This window comes from Ornithorhynchus anatinus, chromosome 3, assembly GCF_004115215.2.
Source record: "Ornithorhynchus anatinus isolate Pmale09 chromosome 3, mOrnAna1.pri.v4, whole genome shotgun sequence".
Lineage (NCBI taxonomy): Eukaryota > Metazoa > Chordata > Mammalia > Monotremata > Ornithorhynchidae > Ornithorhynchus > Ornithorhynchus anatinus.
In genome coordinates this window covers 32,372,450-32,395,359 of record NC_041730.1, presented here as the reverse complement: position 1 = coordinate 32,395,359, position 22,910 = coordinate 32,372,450, and the positions used below count along the sequence as shown (strand labels likewise).

General features: G+C 41.9%; 1 protein-coding gene across 4 annotated transcripts in view; it reads left to right on the top strand.

Moving 5' to 3' along the window:
- ANO1 (anoctamin 1) overlaps positions 1-22,910 on the top strand; it is a 171,749-nt gene that overhangs the window by 70,156 nt on the left and 78,683 nt on the right. For all 4 annotated transcript variants that reach the window (XM_029060991.2, XM_029060992.2, XM_029060993.2 and 1 more), the window contains exon 3: positions 21,305-21,637. In XM_029060991.2, coding sequence (XP_028916824.1) covers positions 21,305-21,637 — 333 coding nt within the window. The remainder of the gene's footprint in view (positions 1-21,304; positions 21,638-22,910) is intronic.

Sequence of the window (22,910 nt, the reverse complement as noted above, 5' to 3'; positions counted from 1 at the left end):
ATGTGCCAAGCACTGTTCTCAGCACTGGGGTAGATACAAGGTAATCGGGTTGTCCCATGTGGGGCTCACAGTCTTAATCCCCATTTTACAGATGAGGTAAGTGAGGCACGGAGAAGTTAAGTGACTTGCCCAAAATCACACAGTTGACAAGCGGTGGAGTGAGGATTAGAACCCACGATCTCCGACTCCCAAGCCCAGGCTCGTTCCACTGAGCCACGCTGCTTCTCTAAGGGAAGTGACTTGCCCAGGATCATACAGCAGACAAGAGGCGGAGCCGGGATTCATTCATTCATGCATTCATTCAATCGTATTTATCGAGCACTTACTCTATGCAGAGCACTGTACTAGGTGCTCACGTCCTCCATCTCCTAAGCCCATGGCTCTTGTCACTTGGCCACGCTGCTTCTAACTCCCTTTCCCCTTCCTGCAGCCACTTCACCTGTCGCTCCCCACATCCTGAGCCTTCCCTTCCCGCCGGCCACCTAGGCTGTGGCTGCCGGATTTGGCCCCCTGGGAATTTGATCCCAGTTGCCCAGGCTGGCCTCAGGCTTACCCGGCGCGGGCGAGGATGAAAGAAGGTGCCCAAATTCTGCGCATACTACCCGGGTGAAGAGAGATGGAGTTTCTGGGAAGCCAGGGCCGTTGGATTTCACCTCTGCCCAGGTTGCACCCCAGACCCTCCCCGAGCCCTCCCTGATCCCTCCCTACTCTCTGCCCAACCCCGCAATCGATCAATCAATCAGTCATAGTTTTTGAGTGCTTCCTATGTTCTGAGTTCTGTATTGAGCGCTTGGGAGAGTGGAATTCAATAGAGTTGGTAGACACGACCCTGCCCATAGGCAGCTTACAGTCCAGAGACAGAGACAAACATTAAAATCAATTACCTCCAGGGAAAATTGCAGAGTATAAGGATATGTACTTAAGTACTATGGGTCTGGGGGTGGAGTGAATATCCCTTGCCATGCGGGTCTCTACCCGACCCCTCCCCGGCCTCTCTCCAGGCCTTGCAGTTTCCTTCCCAATCTTGCCCTGGCCCTCCAGAAGCATTGCACCGGCAGGTAGGGTTTGGGGCCCAAGCTCACAAAGAAATTTGAGGAGGTACAGGAACTTTCCCTAAAGGTGGAGGGAGAAAAAGGCAAATCCTTCCCATGGATTCAGTTTCCATAGGCTGAGAGTGCTCAAAGGCTTGCCCTTTCTACCTTACCTTCCTGATTTCCTACTACCACCCATCCAGTACACCTTGCTCTTCTCCTGCCAACCTACTCATTGTATCTTGATCTCTTCAATCTCGCCAACCACCTCTAACCCACGTACTGGCTCTGTCCTGGATCACCCTCCCTCAGACAGTCACTCTCTCCACCTTCAAAGCCTTATTAAAAGCCTTGCTACTCCAAGAAGCCTTCCCTGACAGCCTACATTTCCTCTTCTCCCATTCCCTTCTGTGTCAGTCTTGAGCTTGGATTTACACCCTTAATTCTCCCCTTCCTCAACCCCCCAGCACTTATGTACATAGCCATAATTTACTTATTTATATTAATGTCTGTATCCCCCTCTAGACTGCAACCCCTTGTGGGTATGGAACGTTTTGGCCAACTCTATTATATGGTACTCAAGTGCCTAGTTCAGTGCTCTGCACACATTATGTGTTCAGTAAAAATGAAGGATTGATTGCTTGCTTTCCAAAAAGCCAAAAAGGTTGCCCCAGAGAGGAAATGACTGTGAAAAGCCTTTCCTCACCTCACCTATTGAGAGGAAGTCTGTGGCAAGGGTAGCCTAGTGCTTCTCACAGAAGCTGCAGAAGACAGATGAGGAACACTGTCTGGAAGGACTCACCTACTTTGCTCCCAAACAACCTGTATGTAGCACGTGCAGAGGATCAGTTGGTCAGTCAGCAGTATTTATTGAGCGCTTAGTGCAGAGCGCTGTGCAAAGCACTTGGGAGTGTATAATGTTAGGTTCCTCCTTTCCAGAGCTATCTCAGCTCCACACACCGCTTTTGCCCAATATACATAAGGCAAAATCAGCTGTCAAGTTGAAAGTTTAGAGAAGCAGCGTGGCTTAGTGGTAAGAGCACAGGCTTGGGAGTCAGAGGTCGAGGGTTCTAATCCCTACTCCTCCACTTGTCAGCTGTGTGACTTTGGGCAAGTCACTGAACTTCTCTGTGCCTCAGTTACCCCATCTGTAAAATGGGGATTAACACTGTAAACCCCACATGGGACAACCTGACTACCTTGTATCTACCCCAGAGCTTAGAACAGTGCTTAGCACATAGTAAGCACTTAAAAAATACTATTTAAAAAAAGTTCTGCATTAAAGGTCCATTCCACCTTTCTTATCTTATCTGCTTAGATTGTATCTACCCCAGTGATTAGCAGAGTGCTTGTCCCATCGTAGATGCTTAATAAATAGCGCCATTATCATCATCTTCATCATCAAAAGAGAAGAAAATCATTGTTTGAAAGGGCAGGGGGTGCTGAGGCTGAGCTTAACTAGTGATTATGAGGAATGGGTCCAGGAGGAGGAAAGGAAAGAGGGAGGGAGGGGAATGTGTTATCTAATACTGGATTGGGACTCTAGGATCCACTGGCAGATGTTGATGGACACAGCACACTATAAAACTCAAATACTGTAATAACAACACCTTGTATTTATAGACTGCCATTCCCCGAGGGAATGCAAGCATTGTATGGTCACGGTGTAACTAGCCACACTGCACCCTGTGAGTGAGACTGGGGGAAAGTTGACAAGCGAGACGGCTGCAACCTAGAGAGGAGTCAGGGTCAGTGAAATGTTTAGTTCAGGATCACACAGCAAGTTCGCAGCGAGGTTGGAGGCTAAAACCCAGACCTCCAGCCGTGAGCCTTTCGCATTCATTCCTAAACCCATCCTACTGTTTCCAAATTCTCCAGATTAGGCACCAGACCAGATTTTTATTTAGAAGCACTGAGCTGGAACAGACCTTGGAAGGTCACCTGGCTGAACCCTCTATGTCTAGGCAGGTGAATGCCTAAACTGTCCAAGATCACGATAGATGGCTGGTTCAGAGTAAAGACTTCACAGTACTGTAATAATAATACCTCGAGTTTCAAGGGTACTTTGATTTTTCCAAAACATTTTCACTTCAATCATCTCATTTTATTCTCATAACTTCCCTGAAGCAGAAACCATTATCCCCATTTTATAGATGAAGTAACGTGATACAGAGAGGTTACACAGCAGGCCAGTGGCAGAGCAGAAACAGAACCCAGGTTTTCTGGCTTCAGGACCATTTCTTCTATCTCCTCTTTCCTGTCAGTGCTGTCTTTCTCCCCCCACCCCCAACTCAACTTTGAAGTGGTGGAAGGGGTTGTGAGGACCAGGATTCCATTCCTGTGATAGCAGCATTTATTCTCTTCATCATTTATTAAGTCCCAACTCTGTGCAGAGCAGTAGTCTAAGACTTTGGGAATTTAAATTAACTAGGTAAGGCATAAACCCCAGCCTCAATCGAGTTCCAAACTAATGGAGGGCACAGATAGACCTAATTGTACACATACAATGGGTGTGAGGGTGGAAAACCTAGATATTCAACAACCAAAGTAACAAAATAAAAATAAGCCTTACAAAAGATAAATATCCAAATATTGTAAATGTAATAAATAAATGGTGACAAGCATATATGCCTATGGTATTAATAGTACTTTAAATGCCATGCCCTGCACTGAGAGCATTCTAAAGTACAAAACGAAGATGTGATGGGCTTCCTGCCCACACACAGTTTACTCTCTAACAGGCAAGACAGACACAAAAACATTTACAAATAGAATACCCAGAACAACTACTTGAATGTACTTTTGAATATACATGTATATCACAGGGCTGAGGTGGGTATAAATAAGTTTGTATGTGCAAGACTGGATGTTATGTCCAGGCCATGAATCTTGGAAGAAGGTGTTTTTCAGGAAGGTTTTGAGGAAAGGAAAAAAGGGTCTTGCAGATTTCAAAGGGATGGGAACTCCAGGTAACAGGGATGGTGAGACCAACAGGACAGAGAAAAAGGAGTCGACAGTCAGATATGGTTAGAAGGCTAAACATTAGGCTGTAAACTGGGCTAGCAGATGACAAGAGCAGAAAGGGAGAAAGCGGGGAGGGCTAATGGAGGATCTTGAATAAGGTGGTCAGGAATTTCTCTTTAATGCAGAGAGGATGAGGGGATGGGGTTTTTGAGGAGCAAAATGATGCATTCTGAATGATGTTTTTGGATGATGACCCAGAAGGGTGGGTGCAGAATAGACTGAAGAGAACAGAGATGGGAGACAGGGAGACAGATAAAACTGATACGGTAAAGAGGTCCTTTAAAAGTTTTAGACCCCAGCAGTAGGCAACAGAAGGGCAACAAGGAAGTTGTGTCACCTTTCTCAGCCCATCCTTTCATTTTGACCTGTCTTTTCCGGCACTTACTCCATCCTGGAGAGTAGATGGGGAGGCATTCTGGGGGTGCATGGTCCCCTTGGCTCATGCCACCTCACTGACACAGAGAAGAATGTAGCGTTCCACGCATGCAGACCCCACTCCACAGATCTGAAGCACATTTTTTTTTCCTTTTCCCTCTTTATCTGACTGTAACTGGAGCCTGCATTACTGGACCCTTTGTGGTGGCCAATATTTTGTACGTTGGAAGTGAGTCACTCTCTACAACAGTATACTCATTGAATCCAAGGTAATAAGAGGGCAGTAAGACAGACACCTTTCTTTTTATAGCTCCAATCTTGGACCAACCCCAGAAATGAACTTCTGGGGGATCCCTAATCCCTAATGCCTGGTTGGTGCTGTTGCAGTATTTTGACACCCTGCTTCTTTACTATCTATAAGTGTTATTTCCATGATGTGCTTCCTTTTTATGATATTTGTTAAGCACACACTATGTGTCAAGCACTATTCGAAGCCCTGGAATGGATTCAAGATAATCAGACTGGATACAGTCCCTGTCCCACGTGGAGCTCACAGTGTAAGTAGGAAGGAGAACAGGTATTAACTCCCCATTCAGCAGTTTTAGGGAACTGAGACGTAGAGAACTTAAGAGACTTGCCCAAGGACACACAGCAGGCAAATGGTGGAGCTGGGATTAGAACTCAGGTATCCTCTAGCTCCCAGGCCCATGCTTTATTCATTCATTCAATAGTATTTATTGAGCACTTACTATGTGCAGAGCACTGTACTAAGCACTTGAAATGTAAAATTCGGCAACATATAGAGACAATCCCTTCCCAATGACGGGCTCACCGTCTAATCGGGGGAGATAGCAAAGCAAAACAGAGCGAAACAAAACATCATTGATAAAATAAATAGAATAAATAATATCCACAAATATGCACTAGACAACACTGCTTCCCACTCACTGGGGTACTGCGCAACAGTGAGAATTCGTAGCCAGAGAGTACAATGTAACTTGTTGCATAAAGACTACTTGGGTGCGGAGTCTATTCACAGCACTAGGTGAGGCTTTCTGGTCTGGTGAAGGATGACTGGTTCATGGCCACCATGGATCTAGAAGAATCTTGATTTGGTGAGGTCTCTCCTAATGTAAGCAGTATCTGACGGGGGATATTTTCACATCCTGACAATTGCTCATATCAGGCCTTTAAATCTGTCCAGAAGTGGAAATGAAATTGTGCCACCATATCCTTGCCCACTTATGCCCAGCTCTGATCTCCTGCTATTCCTGTCTATCCCCTGTCTCCTGCCTAGATAGTCATGCAATTTTTGTTGTTGTTGCTGTTTTGGTCATTTGTGAGGTTTCTTCCCCCAGTTTCTGTAATAATAATAATGATGATAATAATTCCTATAATCATAATATTTGTGGAGTGCTTATTATGTGTCAAGTATTGTTCTAAATGCTGGGGTAGATATGTCAGTTAGGTTGGACACAGTTCCTGTCCCATGTGGGGCTCACAGTCTAAGTAGGAGGGAGAACAGGTATTGTATCCTCATTTTACAGAAGGGGAAATTGAGGCCCAGAAAAGTTAAGTGACTTGCCCTAGACTCACAGCAGGCAGTTGGCAGATCTCTGTTTAGAACCCAGATCTTCTGACACAATAATGGCTTAGTAAAAGGATAAGGGACCAGTCATCTCTGCTGTTGTTGAGATCTCTTCTGTGACCACAGGCTGTACCCGTTCTCCCTTCCAAGTGTCATACAGTGCTTACTGCTGGACACAGGGGGACTGGGAGAGAGAATGTGGATGGCTCAAGCACAACCATCACCACTACTGCAAAAACAATTCAGTACATATCCTGCTCGCAGCAAGATAAAACTTTCCCCTCTTAACCACTGGTGCCTGAGCAGTGCTCGCCCAAATGGCTAAGGGCCAGATAATGTACCCACCAGGGTATTTCCTTGGACAAAGTGTGCAAGCTTGCAAGAGAGTCTCTCTCAAAGAAAGGACTGTATCATGTTTGAACCAAAGGATTCAAACAAATGTGTCACTGGTGAGCACAGTTTCAGTGGAGTGAAGGGGAGCAAAGAGCAAAACAGACTGAAGGGATAATACTGAACTCAAATCGTGACAGTCAGAAAGTCCCTCCTTAAGTTCAAATCAAATTCTTCCCAAAGTTTAAGTTTATTTTCCCTTATTCATTTTCCTGCGGTAACAAAGACCTGATTAGCACCCTCTAAAAAAAAACTTTATATACCTGAAGACTATTTTAAAATCACCTCATCCTTATCTTTCAGCAAATCCTTTCATCGTTTCATTAGGATCTATTTCCCAGTTCTTTAATTAGTGGTTAACAATGATATTTGTTAAGTGTTTACTTTGTGCCAAGAGCTGTGCTAACCTCTGGGATAGGTACCAGGTAATCAAGTCAAACACAGTTCCTGCCCACAGAAGACTTGCAATTTAATTGCTTTTGTTGCTCTACAGTTTCTTCGTGTCCTTTTTAAAGAGTGGTGAACAAAAATGTACCCAGAAACTCTAAAAACAATCTGATAAATTAGAGCTGAGGCCAGCAAGAGGATTATTCCCTCATGCTTTCAGGTCACACTGCTATCAATGCATTCCAGATATATGTATTTTTTAAAGAATAATAGTACTTGAGTATTACTCCATATTCACCATGTAGTTGATTGGAACCTCAGATCTTTTTCATCTTTTCCATGTATTAGTTCTTTCCCATCTTGCAACGGGGTTTGTTTTTTATCCCTGAATGGCCTGGAACCCAGGGGCACTTGGTAATTACCCTTTGGGTGCAACTCTGACCCATTTATGCTCTCTGTAATGTGGTCAAAAAAGATCTCACTTTTTTCTCTTTTTATGAGGCATGGGTAGAAAAATCCAGATAAGCTAATAATAATACTAATTGTGGTATTTGTTAAGTGCTTACTAAACTGTAGGCACTGTACTAAACTCTGGGGAGGATACAAGCAAATTGGGCTGGACACAGTCCCTTGCCCAACGTGGGGCTCACAGTCTCAATCCCCATTTTACAGATGAGGTAATTGAGGCACAGAGAAGTGAAGTGACTTGCCCAAGGTCACGCTGCAGACAAGTGGTAGAACTGGGGTTGGAACCCATGACTGATCCCCCTGGCAAGATTTCAGGGACTCTTGATTCCTCTTGAAAATAATATTGAAGTAGGGAGGCGTGAGATGAAAGAAAAAGTTGACCAAATGTTTTCCCATCTCAGCTCCATGTCAATTCCAATATATCCAGAACTTGGGCTTCTGACATCGTTCTGTAGCCAGACTATAAGAGAAGTTCCCACGGCATCTGGATATTTGCACACTGGTATTTTGTTTTCATGCATGTTAACTTACTTTTAAAAGCTTTTAAAGTCCAAACTGTTTTAAATCATATTACAAAATAATATCCCATAAACCACTAAGCAGAAAAGGAAAATGGATATTAATAATTTAAATACAGATTTATCTACTTGAAGTAACACTTTAAAAGCAAAGTCACTGTGGTGCTTTCATTTTAAATTTACCTATCATTATAACAACACTAATAATAATAATAATGGTATTTGTTAACCGCTTACTATGTGCCAGGCACTGTACTAAGCACTGGGATGGATGCAAGCAAATAGGGTGGGACACAGTCCCTATCCCACGTGCAGCTCACATTCTCGATCCCCTTTTCACAGATGAGGTAACTGAGGCACAGAGAAGTTAAGTGACTTACCCAAGGTCACTCAGCAGACAAGTGGCAGAGCCAGGATTAGAACCCATAACCTTCTGACTCCCCAGTTCATGCTCTATCCATCATGCCATGCTATCATTTCATGCATGTAACATGTGCCTAACCTTTACAAGAACAAAATGAGTAGGAGCTTTAATAATCAAGCCTGATTATTTTGTATCTACCTCCGTGCTTGAAACATAGTAAATGTTTAACGAATTTCCCTATTACTTTTGTAATTATCATTATTATTATTTTAAATCACAGTTCATTATTGGCCGTTTGGATGTGATTTTAGGAATTTCATTTATAAAAGAGAACAGAGTCCACACCTTCCAGGCATAGATTTCTGCTTTATTTTTGGTCCATGTTGTTGCCAACAGTCACCAACCTGCCAGGAGCAAAAACCAATGTTCCTGGGAAGTCAAATGGACTTAGTCCAATTAGTGTGAATTGGACTGAGAGATCTAATGCACCAGAGCTTCTGAGGTTTGCCAGGACCATCCCAGATATAGGATATTTTAGAATACACTTTTTCATTAAAGTGTGACTCCAAGAAGCTGGGGAGAGGCTAGACCCCTTTTGGCATGAGGAGGTGTAGGAGGGTGTAGACCACCTGTTCTGCTCCTTAAATCTCTTTTCCTCCTTTCTCCCTCCCTCAGTAGACTGAGTCTCAGGAGTGGAACTCTGCTGGTTTAGCACACGCTGAGGGTGCCTGCTCCAGCCAGTGAGATTCTGGCCCTCTATCAAAGGGGAAAGAGGGGCAGTTAGTTAGATCATGTAGGCAATGGCTCCTATCTTTCCCCTTTTGTCTACCAAGATGTCAGCTGCCCCAATTCTGGATGTTTAGGGTATCCCTAGGGTCTGGGAAGGGGGCTCCGAATCGTCCTATGAAAGAGAAAAGACTGGTTCCTACTTCAAAAAAAGTATATCAGAAGCCAGAGCAGTAAGACATGGAAGGAGCCCAGTGTATTCTTATTATTGTTAACATATTATTATATTAAAATATTAACACAATATTATACTGTATATTAATACTATTATATCACAAAAGCATCATTAACATAACTGTTAATAATAATAATAATAATTAAGTGGTTCTATGCCAATCACTTTACTAAGCATTGGAGTAGATACACTATAAGCAGACCAGACAATCCCTGGCCCACAGGTTCTCAATTCCCATTTTACAGATGAGGAAACAGATACCCAGAGAAGTTTACTGATTTATCCAAGGTTACATAGCAGGCATGTGATGGAACCAGGATTAGAACTCGGGTTTCCTGACTCCCAGTCTGGTATTCTTTCCAATGGGCCACACAGCTTCTCCCAGAGGCCAGAGCAAAGAAAAGTCCTATTCAAAAAGAGGGTTCTGACTGGTCATAGGTGAAGGTCTAGATAGATGGTAGCAGCATGGCTCAGGTGAAGGAGCACAGCCTTGGGAGTCAGAGGGCATGGGTTCTAATCCCGACTCTGCCGCTTATCAGCTGTGTGACTTTGGGCAAGTCACTTAACTTCTCTATGCCTCAGTTCCCTCATCTGTAAAATGGGAATTAAGACTGTGAGGCCCATGTGGGACAACCTGATTACCTTGTATCCCTCCAGTGCTTAGTACAGTGCTTGGCACATAGTAAGTGTTTAACAAATACCATTATCATCATCATGGGAGACAAAGAAAGATCAGTCATAGACATATATCAGGGCAGGGGAAACAGGATAGTCAAGGACCATAAATGGCATACAGAAATACTACTAGTAGACCGTAAACTCCTTGTGGGCAGGGATTGTGTCTACCAACTCTATTAGACTGTACTCTCCCAAGTTTATAATACAGTACTCTGCACACAGAAAAGCGATCGATACATAGGGTTGATTGATGGATGGTATGTATTGAGTGGCCATCAGTTCAGTGCACTGTAATAAGCACTTATAACATACATTAGAAATACACCAATCCTGCCTGCAAGGAGCCTATACTTGAACAGAAGAGCTTACACTAGAAAGTGAGAGCCCCAGTCACCTGGCAAAATAAGCAGCACTGAAAGTTCCATAATGTACAAGTTCTAACCAGGCTGCCAGACTGGAAGTTAACCTTAAGTGCAGGTAGTAACTCTGCAACCTTGACACATTGTGACCTCTAGCATTTTCTTAACTTTCCATGCTTCATCTTAAAGTAGGCATAATAAAAGTACTTGACTTGTTTTCATCTCTCCCACTTCTAAACCCTTCTCATGCCTTCACTTCTGCCTGGAATTCCTTCCTCCTCCACCACCTGCAAAACCTTCTCTAATTACATCTTCTCCAGGAAACCCTACCTTGTTGAATTCTTCTTCTCTCTAGGTGATATTCTTCCAACATTCACCTCAGCACTTTTATGCCAATTCTGCATGTAACACACTCACACTCAACCATGGCATTTCTATACATATCATTTTACATATTCTACTATTAAAGCACTTCTTGTCTTGTCTTATGCTGTTGAGTAGTCTCTCCCAGAATGCCCCACCTCCATCTGCAATCGTTCTGGTAGTGTATCCTTAGAGTTTTCTTGGTAAAAATATGGAAGTGGTTTAACACTGCCTTCTTCCGGGAAGTAAACTTGAGTCTCCACCTTGGACTCTTTCCCATGTTGCTGCTGCCCCACACAGGGGAGTTTTGACTAGTAGCAAACTAGTTTTGACTATTGCCTTCCACTCAGTAGTCACTGCCCAAGTTAGGAATGGAATGGGTATGCCTCTGCTTGACTCTTCCTCCCATAGCTGAGACTGGTAGACTACTGGAAACTCTCCAGGTGTGATCCTGAGAGAGTAATTACTCATCTTCATATCCATTTATCTTTTCTATCTGGAAATTAATTTACATCTGTTTCCCCCATTAAACTGTAAACATCTTGATGGCAGGGACTGTGTCTTCTAACTTTACTGCACTTTTCCAAATGCTTAGTCTGTTTATGGTAAACAGTCAGTCAGTAGTGTTGATCGATTGATCTGCCTTCCTCATGAGATAAAATGAACTTCATTCAGATATGCCACAAAGGGTATTCACTATGCACTTTATCTAGAATGTGGCAGCAAAATTAGGGAAGATTCTTCCCCTGTGAGGTTTATACTTTACTAAGCACTTAGTTCAGTGCTCTGCAAATGGTAAGTGCTCAATAAAAAGCACTTGAATGATTGGTTGGGTACAGAGAGACGTTATTGGAAGAAACAGTTGTGCCTCATTATATCACTGCACACCCCATGGGGATGATGTTGGTGATAGTTCCCAGCCTTGCTCACCCCAGGCCCTTGAAAACCCTTGGGTGTTTCCATTCAGGGCTGAAAGACTCAAAATGGTGGCTGTTTTGAAGCCTGTACCCTCCCTGATATCATTCTCTTCTAAAATCACTGTCTCCTTATAATTTCAATGCTCAAAATGAAAAGTGAGCTTGAATTTTCCTCAACTAGAGGTTCTGCAAGAGTAACCTTGTCTCCTCTCCAGTTATAGGAGAGCTAGTTGTAACTGCTATGAAAATGCTTTGGGAAAAAAAAAGGTTACCCACATTCAAGTATGACATACAAGGCATGCTTGCCTCTCTCATAGCTATGGGTATGTATAGCAAGGGAAACTAAAGAAAGTACTTTGGACTTCCCTGCACCTCAGCCAAAGAATAGAAAGGGGACTGCTTAATGATAGACAGACAAGTAATCTTAAGTAGGCAGCACTGCCTAGTGGATATAGCCCGTGCCTGGGAGTCAGAAGGATCTGGGTTGTAATCCCGGCTCTGGCACTTGTCTGCTGTATGACCTTGGGCAAATGACTTAACTTCTCTGTGCCTCATTTCCCTCATCTGTAAAATGGGGATTAAGACTGTAAGCCTTATGTGTGATAGACTGTATCCAACTTGATTATCTTGTATCTACCCCAGTGCTTAGAACAGTGCCTGACAAATAAAAAGTGTTTAACAAATACCACTATTAGGGAACCTTAGCATGTAAAAATAAAAAATGAGCAGAAAGTGGTGTTAATTTGCATCATCTTAACCTTTAGGTAAATACCTTGACTGACTTATCTTTGTTTACTTGTTTTAACCAAAGGTGAATGTGAAAGTAAATGGCTAGAACCCCCAAAGCCAGGGGCATAGCCTCAGTGTGAAGCAAAGTAAAGGAACAAGCAGGTTTTAGCTAATTGACCAAGCAAGAAAGAGTAAAATAAATTGCTTAAGCTTACACAGATCTAACAAACAACTGTCACTTTCAGCCAATTTATCTCACTGGTAAGGCATCATTTTAATGCAGATCTTTAATTTAACTGGTTTTCAATGGACTATGCTCAGTTCTCTCCCATATTGGCTAATTCAAATCAATCGATTGTAACTAATTGCCTAGATATGTGATTTATCTATATCTATAGATGATAGATCTTTATATTTTCTAGATTGTTCTATAATCCAAAGGCAGATAACAGTTGCTAATGTAGAGGAAATGAGTTTAAATTGCCCAAGGAGAATAGGTTAGAAATAAGCACTTCTTGATTTAGGCTTTTCACCTTTGTGAAGGCCCTGTGTTGAACAAAATGATATCTTGAGGTTCCTTCCTTTCAGATCTAAAACTCTATGACTTAACCACCTCTTCTTATAAGGAATAAAATGAATGTTGGAAACTGATGTTACTCACTAAACTAAAATTGCACAGAATCAGAGAACTAGGGAAGAGACTTTAAGAGATTATCTAGCCATGCCTGATTTAGCTAGGAAAAACCAACTGTTATTTAAAACTGTTATCCTAATCAGCATATTCAGGGTTACAGTAATAATATTGATAATAATAATTATGGTATTTGTTAAGCACTTACTATGGGCCAGGCACTGTTCTAAGCACTGGGGTAGTTGCAAGGTAATAAAGTTGTCCCATGTGGGGCTCATAGTCTTAATCCCCATTTTATAGATGAGGTAATTTAGGCACAGAGAAGTTAAGAGTGGCTTGCCCAAGGTCACACAGATGACAAATGGTGGAACCGGGATTGGAACCCACATCGTTTGACTCCCAAGCTTGTGCTATTTCCACTAAGCCATGCTGCTTCCCCAGTAAACTGTGTGATAAAATAAAGATCTCAGAATAAATTTATTAATGTAGTGTGCTACAATTGTACTAAAAACCCCATAATCAGATCACACAACTGAACTGCACAATCCTGCCACAGATTAGGCATAGATGAATAGAAACACAGGAAAGCAAAAATACACAGCCATAGAAACACAGAAAAAGGTTTCTCCTGTCCCAGAGTCTTTCAGTTTTCTCTCTTCCTCTCTCCCAGAAAACACATCCACTTCCTTTGGCCATATACTACCCCAAAAGGCATGTTATCTTTTCAATGGACATATTTTTTCTGGCTTTCCCTTTGCCCCGGCTTCCAAAAGATTATGTTGGTAGTGAAAAAAATAGTCCGGGCCAAGGCACCATGACACTCTCCTGCTCATTTACTGACCCTGAGGCAAGAGGTAAGTAAAGCTCTAGGGAGGCAACAGTTGCACAGAACGGGAACAGCTCTAATCCCTTCCATAGGAGTCAACTTCATGGGGACAATGGGGGCCAGTCAGCTGGTCTTCCAGCTTTGTCCATCCCAGGTTTACAGTAGGATCTGAGAGTTTCCCAGCAGGTTTGAAAGGACTTAAACTGTGTCTATATCATCTGTTAACTCACTGAAGCCTTTCTGAAGCCTTTCTTTTCCTACTCCCTATCTACCTAAAACCTGTGCTGGGCAGCAGTGGCATGGGAGAGAGTCAAGGGTGGAGACTCAACTTTACTGTGCGGAAGGAGGCAATGGTAAACCACTTCCATATTTTTACCAAGAAAACTCTATGGATCCACTACCAGAACAATTGCAGATGGAGATGGAGCATTCTGGGAGAGATGTGGTCACAGAGTTGCTATGGGTCGGAAATGACTTGACGGCAAAAGACAAGATCTACCTAAAATCCCTGTACCCATCTCACCCCTGTGCTCAGAATCAAAACTTTCACCTATGATCCATTCCAACCCACAGGGGGAAAATATAAGCCCCCTAGGGGAGTGGTTGAGGCAATCCACGAGCCATTTCTCTCATATTCTCTATAGCCCTATTCATCTCCTTCCTTTCACCATCCTCCTGAACTCCTTGCTCCTATGCAGTGAATAATAATAATAATAATAATGTTGGTATTTGTTAAGCACTTACTATGTGCAGAGCACTGTTCTAAGCGCTGGAGTAGATACAGAGTCATCAGGTTGTCCCACGTGAGGCTCACAGTCTTCATCCCCATTTTACAAATGAGGTAACTGAGGCACAGAGAAGTTAAGTGACTTGCCCACAGTCACACAGCTGACAAGTGGCAGAGCCAGGATTCGAACCCATGACATATGACTCCCAAGCCCGTGCTCTTTCCACTGAGCCACGCTGCTTCTCTAAGAAACCCCCTTTTCCACTGACCTATTGCATTGTGACCCTGGGGGAAAATAAACAAGAAGGCTCTATCTGCTTTATTTTGCCTTCCTCCCTAACCTGCTTAAGGTCATCTTGAAGAGGAAAGGGGGTGATTTTGGAAGAGTCATTTTGGGGGATAGTTCTCAGGTGGGAAGTGAAGGACTGTATCTGGAATTCTGGAAAATTGGTGGCACTTAATGATCCTTAGCTATCTACTTTATTCTTAAGAACATCCAGAGCTGCACACCCACTCTTAAAGTTTGGAAACTCTTCATAATGTTCAACCAAAATTACTCTGATGGCACTTTAGCATTCTAAACAATATCATTGCTGGAACTCATTATGGTCAGAGAACATCTCTACCAACTCTGTTATATTGAACTCTCCCAAGTGCTTAGTAGAGTGCTCTGCACACAGTAAAGACTCAATAAATATGATTGATGGATTGATCAGACCAATGGTCCATCCAGACAAGTACTCTGTCTCTATCCTAGGCCATGGATGCAGGTCATTATAGCTGTTCTCCTTGATATGCATAACTAGGGATGTTCCTTCGAATATTCCTAAAAGTACTTTCAAAAATCAATCAGTCAATCTATCGGTCCCATTTATTGAGCACTTACTGTGTGCAGAGGCCTGTACTAAGTACTTGGGAGAGTTCAATACAAGAGTTGATAGACATATTCCTTGTCCCCAAGGCACTTCCAGTCTAGGGGGGAGTCCAAATCCAAATTAAAATTCATTTCTTCTCACCTTGTATTCAGTGGTTCAGTAAGCCCCACGCAATATCCCTTTCATTTTTCCTGTGTGACAGAGTGTCACTCTAGGCCAGTCTGTTTGGCAGTACAACCTCAAGTCACAGGTGCCGGATTAGCCATTTTTCCCACAGCCCTTTGCTACCCCCGTCTTCTAGTGCAACTTATGTTTCCCTGCATGATTCTCTGTTACCATCCCAACGACCCCACCCACCTGTACCTTCGTTTCAGTGGGAAGGGTCCTGAGGAGGGAATGGGAACTGAAATGAGCAACCCCAAAGGAAGAAGGGTGACGTGGATGATGTTCAGTGTTCTGGAACCCAAGAACTGCAAGAGGGAAAACTTCTGAACTGTAGCCAAAATCTCTGACCTTGGGAACAGCCTACACCCTATCCTACTTGCAAGTGGGAACAAAAAATATGCCAAAAAGAGTCCAATATAGGCCTTATAGTCCAATCATTTCATTATCTTCAGTCTCCTCCTTTGAATCCCTCCTGAGTTCTCATTTTGGTTGAATAACTACCTGGGAGCAAAAATGGGCATGATATTCTAATGAGGGCCTGACCAATGCTAAATATAGAGATATATTGAGAAGCAGCGTGGCTCAGTGGAAAGAGCACGGGCTTTGGAGTCAGGGCTCATGAGTTCGAATCCCAGCTCTGCCACTTGTCGGCTGTGTGACTGTGGGCAAGTCACTTCACTTCTCTGTGCCTCAGTTCCCTCATCTGTAAAATGGGGATTAAGACTGTGAACCCCACGTGGGACAACCTGATTCCCCTATGTCTACCCCAGCGCTTAGAACAGTGCTCGGCACATAGTAAGCGCTTAACAAATACCAACATTATTATTATCATATTTCCTTCCTGCTCTATTCCTGAATTTACATCATATTTCTTTCTGCATATGGCCGCTTGCATGGCTAACTCTTGTTTCTCTTGTGGTCTTCTGGTCTCACCACCTGATATTTTTATTTTTGGCTTTATTTATAGTGAAAACTTTATTTTCAAGATCATTTATGGTGTCTGTCTTTCTTGCCTATATAATTTCCCTGCCTTTTCCCTTCACTCTGTTTTTATCTGTCCAAGTTGTCAGGGTCATTTTGAATTGATCTCAGCTATTCATTGTGTTAGCTAACGCAGCCAACTTGGTGTCATCAGCAGATTTAACAAGTGCGTTCTCTAATCTATCATCAAACCACTAAAAAAGTGAAATGGTATCAAGCCAAGCCTGCGCTATGAGCTGCTCCCTTCCCATTTGAGTATTATCCTTCCACTAGCTGGATAACCACCTAAGTGTAATATGACTTTTAGAGAAGGTATGGATAAAAATTTAAGGCTCAGTTTTCAATTGGTGAATATATAATCCTATCTGAGTTTTAGGCAGAATTTGAAGACAAATCAGTGATGGATTTACCCATAGGACATTTACCAACTCTTCATTCAGACTGGTATTCTGTCTCCAGTTTAGGCTTGAAAGGACACTTGGAAGTAGGTCTTGATAGCTGCCTTCTCCATATTCATCCTAATTGCTAGAGGTGTTTCTTTTAATGTCTCTGGGTTTTTATCCACTTGACTTTAGTGGGAGAGAGAGAGAGAGAGAGATAAAAGAGAGAGAGAGGAAGAAACAGTAACTCCCACTGGCAGCTCTACTTTCTTCTTTACCCTACCCCTGTTCTCACAGAAGGATTCTGAACTAGAAATCCTTTTTGGGACTGCTGGGATATGTTGGCCTCCCAGCCAAAGGCGAGTAACAAACTAAGGCAGCAAAAATGTCAGCCTGCTAGTGGGCCTAGTTGCTCATTTCACTCCAAGCTTGAGTGTGTGTTTTCTCAGTAGTGTACCCCTGCCCCTCATTCTCATCTGGATAGGCTAGTCCTTGCCCTTAGTAATCTAGAATCTTCCCTCACCAAGTTTTTGGCTAATTTTAAATACTAATTTAGGCCATGTTTCTAAAATTGTTTTATTAGCCAAAAAAACCCAAAATAAAACATGAAATTAATTTTAAGCTTTGTTGCCTAGTGGATAGAACACAGACCTGGGAGTCAGAAGCACCTGGGTTCTAATTATGACTCTGCCACTTGTCTGCTGTGTGACCTTGGGCAAGTCACTTCATTTCTCTGTACCCCAGTTACCTCATCTCTAAAATGTGGATTAAGAATTTGAGCCCCATGTGGGACATAGACTGTTTCCAACCTTGTATCTACTCCAGTGCTTAGAACAGTGACTGGCACATAGTAAGCACTTAACAAATGCCATAAAAAATTTGAAAGTTTAAATAAATCACTAAAATAAAACTTAATTTAATCATCCCCCTTCCATATGGTTCATCATATTGTAGATCCTGATCTACAGATTATAAAATAGGGAGTAGACTGTGAGCCTCTTGAGGGCAGGGATTGAATCGCCCAAGCATGTAGTACAGGGCTCTGCAGATAGTAAATGCATAATGTATTTCACTGATTGCTGGATTTGAATTACTATAGGTCAAGTCATGACTCCAAAAATCTGGATTCCATCACTGTCATGTGACTCTCAGGACATTCCCTGTAGCAGTGTTATTAAAAATTGGACATGTTTAATGAAATATCATCCTTGTTACCTAAATACACACTTTAACAGCCCTTGCCTATATCTAAAATGTTATACTTTTCCATGAGAGGTCCCTTCCTGCTACAGAGGTTAGATAGATGATTAGACTATTAGTGTCCTAGATTTGTACATGAAAGCTCCTCTAGACTGTTAGCTTCTTGTGGGCCGGGAATGCAACTCTATTGGATTGTTCTCTCCCAAGTGCTTAGTACCATGCTCTGCACATAGTAAACACTCACCAAATACCACTGATTGATTCATGTATGGATCTAAGCAGAAAAAAAAACACACCTTAAGGACCTAAAATTGAAAGAACCTCAAATTGACTATGATTTTGCTTTTTTCATCTAAATGATGTACTAATTAGTCCAAATGCTATCATTAGTGATATATTTATTCCAAGGGCATGGTAATGGAATACGTCAAAATACTGATACCCTGCTTTCTTGAAATGGGCAAATGTTGCTTTCCTGAGTAGTGAATGAATATGATTTCACAACTAACACTTGATTGGCTTTCTTGGATGTAATTTGTCTATTATTCAATTATGTTACTCTAGCTCCTAGCCTCCATAATCCACTTTACTTTGGAAAGATGCATTTACTCAGGCATACTATATTATTAGCTTAGTAGCCTGAATCATTAGTTTGATAGACCAAGAATGTTGAGCAGCCAATTAACAGTATTTATTATTAAGCTCAGCACCTACAGAACTCTGTACTAAACACTTGGAAGAGAGAACACAATTCCTGCCCTAAAGGAGCTTACATTCTAATAGGGGAAACTAACAAATGTGGGAGAAAAGTGAATGGAAAGATGGGCCACAAAATAAATAAGTGCTTAAATTGTGTAGTATGAACATTTATGTGTAATAGAGACACAAAATTACAGATTGCATAGTGTAAGCTTATTGAGGGAAGGGATTTTGTAAACCTTTTCTACTGTACTCTCCCAAGTGCTTAATATAATGCTCTTCACACATTAGTGTTCAATGATCTTTTTTTAAATAGTATACATTAAGCACTATGTGCCAGGCACTGTACTAAACACAGGGTGAGATCCAAACTAGTCAGGTTGGACACAGTCCCTGTTTCACAGCCTCCATCACCATTTTACAGATTAGGTAAATGAGGCAAGAGAAGTTAAGTGATTTGCCCAGGGTCACAAAGCAGACAGGTGATGGAGGCAGAATTTGAACTCAGATCTTTCTGACTCCCATATCCATGCTCTATCCACTAGGCAATGCTGCTTCTCCTACTTAGACTATGAGCCCCATGTGAAACAGGGACCATGTGCAAACTGATTAACCCGTATCCACCGCAGTGCTCGGAACAGTGCTTGACACATAGTGTGCACTTATCAAATCTAAAAATAAATAGTCTAGTTGAGCTATGATAAGACTGATGGCCATGAAATGGCCCTGAAGCTAGAGGGGAAAGAGAAGGAGTGGGAGAAAAGCAGCAGGATTTAGCAAGAGACTGAATATGAGAGTTGAAAGAGAGTGAAGATTAGTCAGTCAATCAATAGTGTTTATTGAGCACCATGAGTAGCTCAAAGTCTACAGTGGGAGACAGATTTTCAAATAAATCACCAGTGGAGGAATGGGAGAATATAGGAATAGGTACTCAGGGTTAATACAAGGTGGTGGATTTCAAATATAGAAGGATGGTGGCCTTGTCAACCTGGATGGGAAAGTTCATTCATTCATTCATTGAATCATATTTATTGAGTGTTTACTGTGTGCAGAGCACTGTATTAAGCGCTTGGAAAGTACAATTCAGGAACAAAGAGAGGCAATCCCTGCCCACATTTGTCTCACAGTCTAGAAGGGGAGAGACAGATATCAAAGCAAGTAAACAGGCAATTTATTGAGCACCTACTGTATGCAGAGCACTGTACTAACTGCTTGAAGGCTTCTTAGAGGAGATTGAGCCTAACTTGGCCTTTCTCCACCATCCTCCGCCCACGGCCAGTATTCATTCATTCATTCATTCATTCATTCAATCGTATTTACTGAGCACTTACTGGGTGCAGAACTCTGTACTAAGCGCTTGGAAAGTACAATTCAGCAATAAAGAGAGACAATCCCTGCCCACACCGGGTTTACGTACTTAGTTGGATGCATGGATTTAAACACTGAAAGCTGCACTGGAAGGAGCAGTGTTACTCCAGTGTTAATCAACCAATCCTATTTTTTGAGTGCTATTTATTGAGTATTTATTATTGTGCAGAGGACAGTGTAAGAGTTCCAGTATTGGGAATCTGCATTGTTTTCCAGTTCCTTACTTGTGATTGAGATGCACAATTCCTGTTCCTTTTCAATCAATCAGTAAGTCATATTTAATGAGCACTTACAGTGTGCAGAGCACTGTACTAAGCAGAGGGGAGAATACAATATAACAATGTTGGTAGACACATTCTCTGACCACCACGAGCTTAGAGTCTAGAGATTTCGTATCATAGACTTCAGATTATGGTCTTTCACTCTGATTTTCTTCAGCTGCTGTAGGCTTCTCTTATAGATTATTCTTCCTTCCCAGGCCCTTGTTTTTCTTGATCCTGTTGATTTCCAGTTGAGAATAAGACACAAATATTTCTGTTACTCAACATTCTTGCTTTGATTACACTGGGACAATGAAACCAAGCAGAAAGCCTTCGTGATTCTACAAAGACACAGGTTTCAGGAAGAGCAAGCCTTCCATTTTGTTTTTTAGCAGCTGGATTTTCATTTCACTGAGTGTTTAGACTTGGAGTCAGCTTCTTGTTTCTTCAATATAAGGTGACATCCATCCTGAAGTTGCAGCCAGGAACCTTTCTTGTTCGCAGGGTCACAAAATGGGAAAAGATCACCAGCTAAGCATCCAGGCCTGGCTTCAGTCCAGCAGAGCTAACTAGCCAACTGGCTGGCTTCATATTTTATCTAGGTTGATCTCTTTCTCAGATGATGTAAAATATCAACTAGAGATAATGGAAGTAAGAAGTTTTTGCACACTATATGAATCTAAGAGTCAGAATTAAAACTCAATGCCTTCGTTAAGGGCAGAACCCAGCTCACCTGAGAGAAGATCAAAGTAGCCAATGGTGATAACTTTCAAGTTGGAATGTTGATAATTAGATGAAAACTCAGTTTACTGACCTGTTTATTTTGGACTACTGAAAAGTAGCCACTTGTTAGGATCAGTGCACCTATCTGTTCAATTGTGTAATCTCAAATGAGTAAATGCTAATGAGGATTTATGCATGTGCAGCGGTATTCTCGGTTAAAAGTTTGTCTTTCTCCACTTGAAACAGGGAGAAATATTTCACATTTTATCGTTGTACTTTTCAGTGTTCTAATGGCTGTTCACTCATCTTCTCTGCAGTTGTTAAACTCCCTTGCTGTGGATCCAGATGCTGAATGCAAGTATGGACTCTATTTTCGAGATGGCAAAAGGAAGGTGGATTATATCCTCGTGTACCAATATAAGAGATCCTCAAGCAGCAAGACCCTGGCTAGACGCGTTCAGCACAATGACTCTTCCTCGGGAACTCGGAGCATCAAACCGGATCATCCTCTGCCCGGAAAGGATGGGAACATGGATATAAGTGAACCTGAACAACAAATGGATTATCACGAGGATGACAAGAGATTCCGCAGGGAAGAGTATGAGGGCAACCTCCTGGAGGCTGGTCTTGAATTGGAAAGAGATGAGGATGTAAATAATTTCCACTTTTTGTAACTTTTAGTTTGCAGAGCCGGTGTGTTTACATAGCACCGTTGAACAGCACTGTTCTTGCAGTAAATTTTTATTTTTAGACAGCTAAGGCTGGAAAATATCATTTTAGCTATTAGCATCTCGCTGAGAACAAAAGCTAAAATAATTTCTAGACTAAAGCAATTTCTAGACTAAAACGTTCCAGAAAGAAGCCAAATGATATATCCCTTACTGTGATTACTGAACTCATGTTCTCTGGTTTTTTTAAGGCAACTTCATTGGTTTCATACCTTTTTATAAACTCACAAATGTCAGCCTTTTATAAAAGAAAAGGAATCAGGCCTTCTACCAACCTCTATGGAGTATTATGATATTAAATTTGTCTGGTGATGTTAGCAGAGCATTTGGAAGGCAGAAAAAGGACATAGTGGCATATAGTTTGAATTACTGCTGAATTATATTTCTACTAGTGGTATTTGTATTTTGATATCCCAGGGAAAATTTTCCTCACAAATTTCATGGCCACCATAAAATTCTAGTAGTCTTGAGAATCAAGGTAGTGACACCTTTTTTAACTAAATGACAAGCTTTACTAAATCACTAAATGAGCAACAGCGTGGCCTAGTGGAAAGAGCATGGGCCTAGGAGTTAGAGGACCTGAGTTCTAATCCAACCTCCACCACTTTTTCTGCTCTGTGACCTTGGGCAAGTCACTTCACTTCTCTGTGCTTCAGGGATTAAGACTGTGAGACACAACAGGGGTTATGTCCAACCTGATTATCCTAGCGCTAAGCACGGTGCCAGGAACATAGTATACCCTAAACAAATACAATGAAAAAAAAGACAGGCAGGAATTCCTTCTGGGAAAACAAAAAATATTTTATTGATTTCACAGGTCAATGAAGTCTCAATCAATATTTACCTACTGGGCCTCTAGCTCTTGCTGTTCAGCAAACATGAAATTCATCTCTGGATTATTATCCCTCATAGGAAGATTTCAATTATCTGAAAATCTATACACTTACAGTATTATTTTAGAAAGCCTAGGAGTATTTTTCTTTGAATGAATAACCCATGAAGGCCCTTGATAGTATTAGATGGTGAGACTGTTAAAATGTTCTGCAAATTTCCTAGAAATTTTCTTCCTTTTATGAATTGTCCAGAAAGCATAGATTTGATGATTCTGATTTTTATCCTAGACAAAAGCAACATTTTCACTGAATCTAATTCCTCTAGGGAATATGCACTCATACATTTAGAAACTTCTTTGATT